This window comes from Ictalurus furcatus, chromosome 6 (genome assembly GCF_023375685.1).
Source record: "Ictalurus furcatus strain D&B chromosome 6, Billie_1.0, whole genome shotgun sequence".
Classification (NCBI taxonomy): domain Eukaryota; kingdom Metazoa; phylum Chordata; class Actinopteri; order Siluriformes; family Ictaluridae; genus Ictalurus; species Ictalurus furcatus.
Genome location: NC_071260.1, coordinates 14,201,814 through 14,214,064, shown reverse-complemented (window position 1 = coordinate 14,214,064; position 12,251 = coordinate 14,201,814). Strand labels below are relative to the sequence as shown.

At 37.4% G+C, this 12,251-nt stretch overlaps 1 protein-coding gene across 2 annotated transcripts in view; it reads right to left on the bottom strand.

Annotated features, from left to right (window-relative positions):
• Positions 1 to 10,949, bottom strand: part of fstl1b (follistatin-like 1b) — a 66,307-nt gene extending 55,358 nt beyond the window's left edge. For both annotated transcript variants that reach the window (XM_053626614.1, XM_053626615.1), the window contains exons 1-2: positions 10,839 to 10,949; positions 10,611 to 10,667 (exon numbers count right to left, since the gene is read on the bottom strand). In XM_053626614.1, the coding sequence (XP_053482589.1) occupies positions 10,611 to 10,667 (57 nt within the window). In that variant the 5' untranslated portion in view covers positions 10,839 to 10,949. The remainder of the gene's footprint in view (positions 1 to 10,610; positions 10,668 to 10,838) is intronic.
• Positions 10,950 to 12,251: the final 1,302 nt, after the last annotated feature.

Sequence of the window (12,251 nt, the reverse complement as noted above, 5' to 3'; positions counted from 1 at the left end):
TCAAGCACCATATTTACGATTCATATTACAATATGTACTGAAATAGTAATAATGCATGAATATAAAATTTCATTATTATTTAAAAAACAAACAAACGAGCACATGCAAAAGCAGAACGTGATTGTAAAAATAAACTGCTTCTCAGTCACACTGACCATGTTTACATGGTTTTCGTCAGTCCGAATGAATTCAATCCGATTGTAGATCTATGTACAGATATATGTACAGTACCCTAAACACTGCAATTCAATTCAAATATTCGTTTATATGTGCATTATATGTATTCCGAACAAAGCTTCTGCGCAAGCGCACAGCGCCTGTCGTCATGCCAACCATACAATAGCGGAGAAAGAAAGCCATGGACGTGACACCAAATGACCTAATAGGATATTTTTTGCTTTGTTGATATATATAAACATATGTCAGCAATGTTTTTTTCCCCCCAAATCTTACTCACTTTAATTTGTTCTACTGACCGACTGAATCCTCCAAATGCATTACCTCAAACACTTCGTTGAAGAGATCGTTATAACAAACTTTTCTTCCGTCCAGTCTCTCGACAATCTTTTTGTCTTTTAGTATGTTCAACAAATATTTTGTCTCCTCCGCCGACCAGATATTTCCACCCGATGCCATATTTAAGACGTAAGACGTGAGCATACGCGCCATTGCACTGCACAAGGTATTTTTGAATCAGATTGAGAAATCAATAGGATTCAAGCGTTTACATGGTCATTTTTTTTCCTTTCGATCGGATTAGAAAAGGAATAAACCACCCCATCCAGTCCGATTGTAACTTCGTTCAGATAGAGCTCAATCAGATCGATAAAGGAGTTTACATGAAGGCTTTTCAGTTACTGTCATTATTTAAGTCATTACTATCGGATTATTTGGTTGCATGTAAACGTAGCCAAAACAACTGAAACACAAGAGCCGTTGTCATCAAATAAAAAGCATTAAAAGCTTTCTTTATTTATGTACCGTGTTCATCTTTTCCAAGTTTTGACTATCCTTTTTTCCTAAATAAATAAATGAATAAATAAATAAATAAATAACAACAGTACTATTACTACTACTACTACTACTACTAATAATAATAATAATAATAAACTTTGTAATGGCTACTACAGGTATGTTGCTATAAAGCATTAATATATACCTTCAAAATACATGAATTAAGCTAAAATATTAATACAAATATAAATATATTAACATGTTTATCATGTATAAATACAGCAACATATACTGTCATGTTGATATTGTATATTACTGTATAAGCATATCCTTATGACCATTTATGCCATATATACACTATGAAATAAAATATTAACCAGATATACAGTACTCACACATGTGATCAAATGTGTCACTAGTTATCCAGATGAAATATGGATGTGTGAATCGAATCATGACACTTGACAATGAACTTCCTGTTTTGGTTTTTATTCCAGTTGTTCTATGTAGATCAAAATATGGTTAGTCAATATTTGTAAGGCATTTTTAAAGTTATTTAAAGGTGGCAATTTTGACAGTCATGGACCTTGGGTGTTATGATGTAATGTATTGAGAGAGTTTTTGGTTGTTTGTTTGTTTAAAGTGGCTCGATGGGACAAATATATATTTGAACTTATCAAACATCTGTCTAAAATGTGTCTCAGGCCTCCGGAAGTGGTTTGCTTAATTAAATTTTAATGTGTCTTGGGTGGATTTACCAGCATTTCTATGTGGGTGTTGATCTAATCGTGCTACTCAAGATGCATTACAATAGCAGGTGTAAACCGGGTTAAAATGTCTCAGAAGGCTCACAGGGAATATTGCTCCAATTCATATTTGTATGAGCGAGTGTGATGCCCCTCATGCCTCCAGACTAAGGTTAATTGTCAGAGAGTGTCCTAGGAGCTCATACACCCTGAACACAGCAGATCATTATTCATCATGAGAGCTGAACCTGAGCAAAATCAGAGCACACTGACCTCAGGGTGAGCCTAGTTTCCTCTCTCTCTCTCTCTCTCTCTCTAATCTCCACATCTACCTCTTACCTACAGTATTTCACTGTATATTTCTCATTTCTCACTCTATACTTCCTATTCTTTTCTCTCATCCATTGCTCCATTCAGTCACCTAACTTCTTCCTGTTTCTGTAGCACTTGTATCCCTCATGTCTTATGTCTCTCGCTTCTCCTTATGTCTGTCTCTTCAGCTCTCACACTCTGTGGAAAACACTATTTTTGGTAGGGGCATGAGTAAGTGTGGAATAGATGAGTATTTCTCTCTCTCTCTCTCTCTCGTTCTCTCTCTCTCTCTCGTTCTCTCTCTCTCACACACACACACACACAGAATCTCTCTCTCTCTCTCAGAGTGAAATTGAATAACACAATTGTATTAGCTTCACTCCATGTCATGCAATGACATCCTAGTAAAAAAAACCTGACATGCATACACATTTTCCTCTCACAGTGTTCTTCTCTCTCCCCCCCCCCTCTGTCTCCCTCCCTCTCTCTGTGTGTGCATGTGTGAATTATCCTGACAAACAAAATGTCCTATGTAGGAAAACCAGAAACAAATGAGAGTAACCTTGCCAGGACGAGATAGATAGTGCTTTTCATTAGGGCTGCATCTAATGATTATTTTCCCTAATCGATTAATCGACCGAACTTTCAGTACCATTTTTTTCATGATTTTTAAAATATAAAATCCACAAACTGAGTGTTACAAAAATAAACTTCAGACTAAAACTTTACAAGTTTACAAGTATAAGTTTATATATAGTTTACATTATATAAGCATTTATATTTTATGGATGCACAAAAAAGCACTGATAATTAAACTACAGTCCTAAATGAATAATAAAATCTCCCTTACACTACACCTTATGGTTTCTATGACTCACTGCCTTTATATATATTGTTTTACTTATGTTTACTTTGATCGTAACATTTAATTTGACATTGCAGATCTTACTTATCACCGCGTCTACATTGTGAGTGAGGAGTTTACAAATAGATCACTTCCATTATAATAAACTACAGAATTTGCACTGTATCACACAAATACAACATATAATGACAATAAACTTGAATTAAACTAAATCTTTTAAGCAACTTGTACCAGTTTCCCCAAGCCCTTGCACACAGTGGAGCATTTTGGATATAAACATAATTTGTGCTCGTGCATCACTGTTGTGTGTCCGTCCTACACAAGCTCCCCTGCTGTAAAGTTTCATTTTCTTTGTGGCATTTAATATAAAATGCCCCCTGCCTTAGAGGACTTGGAGGTCGCACACCTTTTTCTTCAGTTGCTTGACTATTACTCCTCCGTCTGATGGTGACTAAGGTCATGTTGGGAATAAAAGGTAACATTGACATGAACAATAAACTGAAGAAAGTCATTGTCGGTGACTCTGGGTATCTGCTAAAGCTAGCAGTTGCCGAAGTGTCCTTGGGCAAGACGCTGAACCTGGACACCATGTGCATTTGACGTCATGTGCCATCGACTGGGAAATGGCTTATACTTCCGGTTAGTAAAAAAAACCCCTAATATTCCATTTGAAACGATATTACCTTTCTAAAATTCATATACTAGACAGTAGAGTACACAGTGCATAGTGTAAATGCATAGTACGTCATTTGAGACACAACTTTGGTCTGTACGCACCTCGTCCCGGGCGCAGACCCACTAATCGATAATGACATACGTTGACAACAATTTTCATAATCGATTATTATCGATTTTATGGATTAGTTATTGCAGCTCTACTTTTCATACAAGATATGTTTTGGGTTTTTTTTCCCCTCTGGAACTAAAGGTATATAAAAAAAAACAAACATGTATTTGTGTTTACTGAGGTTTGGATAAGTGTAAAAATGTCTTTTTTATACACGTACTAGACAGTTATATACATATTATACAGTATATACTAGGTTACATTTGTAAAAGCTCTGAAAAAGTCACAAAAATGAACATACACTGTACTGTGCCGTCTTAAAATATATGTCTTACTATATTCCTGTCCTTCCATCATCCCTATGATTGGTGCAAAGAACAGATGCCATCTATTCTACTCGTTTATTGTTCAGCAAGAGTAAGAAAAAGTTATTAAAAGATTTCAGCTGTTTTTTGTTTTGGCAAACACAACAATCCTTTACCTAGGACACCAGCAGATGTCATATTGTAAGATTCACTACAATGGACTGCATTCACCTGATGTCAAATTTAGCCATTATTCATTATGCATTATGCGAGCGACAGTTTTACACAATTTTATTCAACTGAAGCGTCTCGTATAGTCTACAAAATGATTCTGGGTGATACAGACTTTCATTACTTGCTATTAACAGTAGACTAAAATCTCTAAAGGAACCGAAGCAACAGATGTTGGACTCCGAATATCTCTTGACTATTTGACTGCTCTTGGGGTAATGAGAAATCTGTCTACATTTCATTTTTAGATTAACTTTTATTTTATTTGTCTAAATATTGTAACACTGTGTGCTTTTGTTGTCTCTGCTTAATCTGTGTGACTCACCAACCATCAGAATATTGTTCCTGGAATGGTGTTCAGTTTTTAATCAATGCCAGCTACATGTAAGCTCACAAACAAGATTATATGATGGATATTCACAAACACACAAAAACACACCATAGACCTACACAGTACAGTGATGTGGACAACCAACAAAGTTAGTACACAAACCCATTTGTCATGGATTTCTGTCTTTCCCAATACTGACTGGTTCTTCCAAATTCTGTCTGATCTTTCCCAATACTGACTGTTTGTTCCCAATACTAACTGTTTATTCCCAATACTGACTGGTCTCTCTCAATACTGACTGGTCACGCTCAATACTGACTGGTCTCTCTCAATACTGACTGGTCATGCTCAATACTGACTGGTCATGCTCAATACTGACTGGTCACGCTCAATACTGACTGGTCTTTCCCAATACTGATGTGTGTGTGGAAATACTGTAGGGCATTTAAGCTCACACAAGGGAAAGCAATGCTCTTTAATTTGGGCCGACACCCTTTCAGAGCATGTAAGCAACTTATCATTCCTTAGAATCTTAGGGAGATAGGAACTAATGGTGTACTGGCCAAGGTGGAGCGGAGAGAACACGCCACTAAGAACTCTAGGAAACCTAAAGTGTGTATGTGAGCCTTAACTACAGAATTTCCATTAAAGATGAGGTTTTAACTGCATCTGTAGCATATGTGCAATTACTACAGACAAGTATTTCAACACCAGTACCTCCAGGATTTTGTGATTGTGCAATTGGCAAAATTAACGCAAAATCAAGCAAACTTCAAATTTATCGCAGATTTTCTTCAGATTTGGGCCAAGATGTGTCATGTGACATCATGGCAACACGCATTCAGTCAAAGCCACTTCAATTCATGTGCGTCGAACATGAGTACAGCTAAAAGTTCTCATTTACCAACACACATCAACGTGACAGACTGTGCAAAATAATTTCCTGCAATTGTAATTTCACCAATTCCAAGTAGCTTTCTGCAAAAAAAGCACCAAAAAACTGCATATTGCAATGCAAATTTTGGCTGAAAAAAATTTATTTTAAGCGTTTTTGGCCACAACAATCACAAAAAAAAACTCCACAAAATCCTCTACAGACTGACTGAGATAATAGAAGACTATGACTCTATCTGGATTTGGATTTAAACTTGAAGTGGGTGTGGTCTAAATAAGAAGAAGTTTTCGTTGTTTCTTTTGCAAAATACTGAAAAAAAATCCAGATGTAGAAATGCCAGCAATGCGTGAATTCTGGCTCTGACAGGTCCTCAACCTCAGCTACATTATGTGACTTTTGTTTATACCTGTCCATGATATGTTCTAACAAATTTAGTTAGCTCTAAAAACAAACTAGCAGGCAGTTACTAAGAATACTATAAATGCATCGTGCAGTGCTGCTGTTCATATTAATGAACGCGGTCTTTGTTTGTCCCCCAAAAGTTTCCTATTTTGACCGTTTACCCAAGTCTGCATGAAAGTAAAAGCCTCACACAACTCTATTATCCAGCAGGATCCCAGTCCTGATGCCTCTAATCTAGAACCTGTGAACATGTGAACCTATCAGCCAGTGTGCTTCATATTCGTATCTGTATTTGTACACATTATCTGTTCATTCTGAATAACATATTTGTATTCAGTTACATCTCCAGTATCCTCTTTGAGGTCTCAAGATTAGACACGTTTGAGACAATGTCTTACTTTTCTCAGCACAAGTTCTTATCCAGTGTAGTCACACAAAAAATTGCATTTACATTTGGCAGACAGCCTTATACAAAGCGATTACATTTATCTCATTTCTACATCTGAGGAGTTGAGGGTTAAGGGCTTTACTCAAGGGCCCAACAGTGGCAGCTTGGCGGTGCTGGAGTTTTGAACTCATGACCGTCTGCTCAGAAGCCCAATGTCTTAACCACTGAGCTGACATGGTGGTACCACAGATGTGGTAGGAGAACAAAAAAAAATTGCACTGAAACATTCCTTTAAATCTAATCCGTCCACCATTCTTCGCATTTCATGCATGAAATCTGTCGATTGAGCCATGAGCTCTTGAAATGCTCTTAATCTTACACGGTATACCACTTACATCTGATTCTTATGACTGTACATTACAAAATGGCTTTTTATATATACTTAGTGCATGTTTCAGAATGAAATGCCACTTTCACAGGCACAAAAATAAGAAAAAATAAACACATTTATACAGATTATGAGGTTTTAATCCAGCAGCACTAAGGGAGAAAAAAGGCAGGAGATACTGCAGAGAAAAAAAACCCCTAAGTCGTAGGATTAAGTCACATTCCTTCTATATCTAAACCACACCTAGGTTTGGAGTGTGAATCTTTCTCCTTAGTTTCTGTTCTGCAGTTTGAAAAGCTACACCTGAGTGATATAATCAGACACAACCCAATCAATCCTCCCTTCTACGCTTTACACTCACAGGTTTGTCATCTTTAACTTCCGTCTATCTCTTACCCTGTTTACCCAACACAGACGCACAAAGATGCAAGCACACAAATGCTATCATCATCCTTATCACCATCAGCATCAAAAACACACCCCCAGCACTCTGTTTACACTCGGAGTCTTGTATCTGAGTTGCGTCCTAATAAGATTTGACCCCATTTATACTTGTGAAATGTGTCTCTGGATAGCCAGATTTTAAATCCTGACTGCTGCATTAGACACACTATGCAAATCATCTCATAACCTTTGATCATCAGATTTTAGCACTGTGCCTCATTATTAGTTGTTTTATGCAAAAGATGCCATCTTATAGAAATCTATAAGATCTAATGCTATACTCTTAGCATCACAGGTCTTGTGATTTTACGGCCCTCTAAAGGTGCCAATTTGAGCAACACTAGATCTGTGTGTTTTGATGTAATGTATTACGGCGGGGGGGGGGGGGGGGGGTGTTTGACAATGTGGCTTGTAGAGATGGATTTCTGGGAAGCACTTTGCACCTGGTCGTTTCATGCATGCTGGCTATTAGGATTATATCCGAATTAGGGATTATTCAATTAAATATTCACATGTAAATGCACCCAGGATATACCCAGTGACAACCTAAAAGCCCCTCGCAATATACTGTACAATACCACAACTCATGTGGAGCATGGAGATGGCAATTTTAAAGAACATTTTGTCATGAAATTTGATTCCACAACCATCTTTTGCATAAAACAGCTTGAAACTAGGTATACAGATAGCTGTATGTTGTTATGAGGTGATTTGAATATTACATGTGATGGAGAGAGGAGACAGGATTTGACAGGATTTTCCAATTTGGCTCCGAATGTAAATGCCTGCAGTAAACATCTTATCAGAATACAATCCAGATACAAAACTCATTAAAGCAAGCAGGTTTAAACAGGGTCTCAGACCTGACCTCCTGACCTCCTGTGTTTACACATTCAAGATTAAAGCTGTTTTAAATGAAACGCAACATGCTGTTATAGGGAAACATTCAACAAAGGGGCAATATGATGCAGCACAGTATTAAGTGCAGCTATTGTTATCACCCCTAATATGTTATAGGACAATCTGACTCATTTCCACATTCAGGATGTCTGAAATACTGGTTAATCTCTCTTTTTCTCTTTGAAATTTTTTGACTTTCCTAATTTAGGGTCAGGAACTTATATGCAAATATTTCTTCTTATGGCCTGTCTCGGACAAGCCATAATAAAGTTTTACTGTTTTAACGTGGCGGCTGTGGTTCAGGTGGTAGAGCGGGTTGTCCACTAATTGTAGGGTTGGTGGTTCGATTCCCGGCCCACATGACTCCACATGCCAAAGTGTCCTTGGGCAAGAAACTGAACCCCAAGTTACTCCCGATGGCAACTTAGCGCCTTGCATGGCAGCTCTGCTACCATTGGTGTGTGAGTGTGAATGGGTGAATGGGTGAATGGGTGAATGAGGACCAGTGTAAAGCACTTTGTAGAACCGCTAAGGTTAAAAAAGCGCTATATAAGTGCTGTTTTTGTGTGTATTTAAACTGTGGAAGTCATTTTGACCCATAACATAATGGATGTAATCTTTTCTTCCAACATAACAGGAGGGTTAAACTACAACAATTTGCTAATTATTATGTTTTCATTTATTAATGAACGACATGTCCTACATTACTATTTATAGCAACTTTTAAGGTTGTAGAATGTATGGGGAAACAAGTTAGCTCCTGTTATCTCTTACATTATAGCAACTATTAACATTTGTTCCCAAGCTCTCTATTTTGTTCTATAGTACATTTAATAAGGTATGTCACGTTAACAAAAAAAAAAAAAAAAAGAGTCTCTGTCCTGAAGACTCTCCCATGGGGGAAAACTTAATGAATGTTATCCTAACCTGTGTTCCTTGCCCTGTCTCCTCTGACTTGCTCATTAGGAATAAACTTAAATAAAAATGTTATATCCAGACTTTCTGTAATGCTGCTTTGTGACAATGTGCATTGTTAAAAGCGCTATATAAATCAAATTGAATTAAACTGAGAGTTAGAAAATGTTGATCCCTGAGACACCTTCCATAAATGTCAAATAAACTCTTCACGTTAAATCTCCTGACAAAAAGCTTGTTTTGAAATATTACTTATTAGGCATATAAACAATAGTTATACAAGGATAAGTCAAATGAGAACCTTAAAAGTGTGACATAAATTGCAACTGAATCAATCTGTTTTCTAGGAATCCAGAAAACCACTTGTTAAAAGCGCACCTATTATGGTTTTGAAACGTGCCTAATTTTGTTTTAAAGGTCTCATACAATAGATTTACATGCATCCAAGATAAAAAAAAAAGAGAACACTTTAACGTGCTCATAATTTAAATTGCAGCATTACCTTTTTTCCCCAGTGTCAAAAACGACTTGTTAAATGACCCGTTCTAAAGGATTCATTCTAAACTCCTCCTTTCAGAGAGCATACTCTGCTCTGATTGGTCAGATGTCCCAGTCTGTTGTGATTGGTGTATCACTGTCAGCATCTGTCAAAAACGAAACGCCCACTACCATAACGAGTTTCAGCTCCGTCTGTTCAAGAGCAACCGATGAAGACCAGAGGCGGGGATTTTTGTTACAAACCTACGTAGGTTAGTACAGGAAGTAAGTCTGGAATTACTAACAACTCGTTTCAGCTGTTCAGAATCACTTCCTTCTTTTGGGTGTCAAAAACTCAGTGTGTCGTGCACTTTGATTTTTGAAACTTTGCAGACTTTTTACATTCACAAACAGCTCTATAACACACTACATGAAAGGTAATATCTGAAAAACCATAATAGGTGCACTTTAAGTGTTAGAACACTTGCACTGAATAAAATGGAGATCATGTAAAACACTTTACAATTGTCTGACATCTATTCGCAATAAACAATGCAAAATTAAACATTTTGTCCTAGGTATTGCGTCAGTATTACGTAGAAGAAGAACTGTTAATAATTAGGTTTGGATTACGTGGAGTGTCCATACAAGTCCCTATGAGTGATCTGTTACTATAGAAACGATAAAAGTGCATTGATATAAACCTGTGGTTTGTATTACAGCTGCCAATATTGTCAGAGCTGCTGTTGTAGAAAATGAATCAACACCTTCTCTCCAACCAATTCAATGTGCTGTTGAATAATTGCATTTATACCTGCATTTTATGTAGATAAATACATATACAGATGTAATTTTGATATTCAAGACACACACATGTGAACTAGTCAAACACATTCACTGTCCATTTATTCTCAGACCTAAACTGGAACAACTCCAATAAGTAATACATAAATAAATAAAATAAAATAAAATAATAGAACCACGAGCAGGGTTGTAATTAATGGGTTAGCCTATAGATCAGTTTCATTATGTCAGATGTATCCCTGTATACAGTAGACAGTGAGTTAATTCCTCACTGCACTGGCATTAATAGGGTTAAATCTAAAGAATTCAGGGTTCACACAGAGGGGCTGAAAAAAAGCACACAGAGACTCTTACTGACTTCTTACTGAGTTCAAATGGGAGATGGTTTTAACATCTGTTTTTGTCATTTAATAATAATTCTTCTTCCTATTATTATTATTATTATTTTGCATTTTAAATGACTTACCTGTGCATGACAGCAAACTGCAGCCAGCAGAACAACAGCTGCAAGACTTCGGAACATCTGTACAGAACGGGGAGGAGGATGGAAGAGAAAGAAGAGAGGGAATAAAGAGAGGGGAAAAATGGGTGCAAAATGACTCTATAATTAAAACCAAGTGTCGTGACTCAGGACAAGAAATGTATACTAGATATAGGGAAAATTTATGGAACGTACCCGGTTACGATTACTTACCTTTTTCTTTGTTTGTTTGTTTGTGAGCAGCTCCGGTTATGGAGGAAAGAGAAAAGCTCCGCTTCACGCGCGGCTCTACACACCGAGTGGACAGGAAATTCGGCTCGCGCTCAGGAATCCGGACGAAGCGTTTAGCCCCGCCCCTTCATCACGTGATCAATCAATACGCCTTGAACTGAAGACCGCGCTGAATTCATTGGCTCTACTAATTATAGCAGACAATTCAAATTAACGTTTTAATGCAATCTTATGTATTTTTTACTTAACTCTTGCATTTTGTTCATTTTGTTTTATATTATCAGTAGTTTATAACTGCTATATTAGATTCAAGATTCAATAATTTGAAAATATATTATGCTATGTATTGAATGTATGTTGACATATACACAAGAAGAAGTTAATAATAATGAATAATAATAATAATAATCCATCCATATTCTGTACTGCTTGTCCTACTCAGGGTCATGGGGAGCCTGGAGCCTATCCCTGGGGACTGGGGACACACTGGATGGGGTGCCAACACATCACAGGGCACAATCGCACACACATTCTATGGACAATCAGCCTACAGCACATGTCTTTGGATCTGGGGGAGGAAACCGGAGTACGCAGAGGAAACCCCCGTACAGGGAGAACATGCAAACTCCGTGCACACAGGGTGGAGGCAGGAATCAAACCCCCATCCCTGTAGGTGTGAGGCAAATCTGCTAACCACTAAGCCACCTTGACCCCTAATAATAATAATAATAATAATAATAGTAATAATAATAATAATAATAATAATAATAATAATAATAATAATAATAATAATAAAGACAGTAAAGTAAATGTAAAACAATTTATAAAAGAAATAATAAATTAAAACAACAGTGTTGAGATGCAGTGCAGGATGACAGTATACAGTATGTAGAGGAAGAAATCTGAATGTAAAAACTACTCATATAAATAACAGTGGTCATAATTAATCCCATCCATCCAACCATCCATCCATCCATCCATCCATCCATCCAGCCGTCTGTCCATCCACCTGTACCGTTTATTCTACTCAGGGTCGCGGGGATCCTGGAGCCTATCCCAGGTTACTCGGGGCACAAGTCATAGGACAATCTGAACAGGGTGCCAACCCATCGCAAGACACAATTGCACACAAACTCACACACCCATTCACACACTACGGACAATTTGGAAATGCTAATCAGCCTACAGCGCATGTCTTTGGACTGGGGAGGAAACCGGAATACCCAGAGGAAACCCCAAAGTACCGGGATAACATACAAACTCCACACACGCAGGGCAGAGGCGGAACTCAAACCCCCAACCCTGGAAGTTCAAAACAGTAAGGGTCGCTCTAGGTCATATTTGCATAAGGTAGTCTATTGAATAAAGGTATTTACATGAGTTATTGTGCAAAAG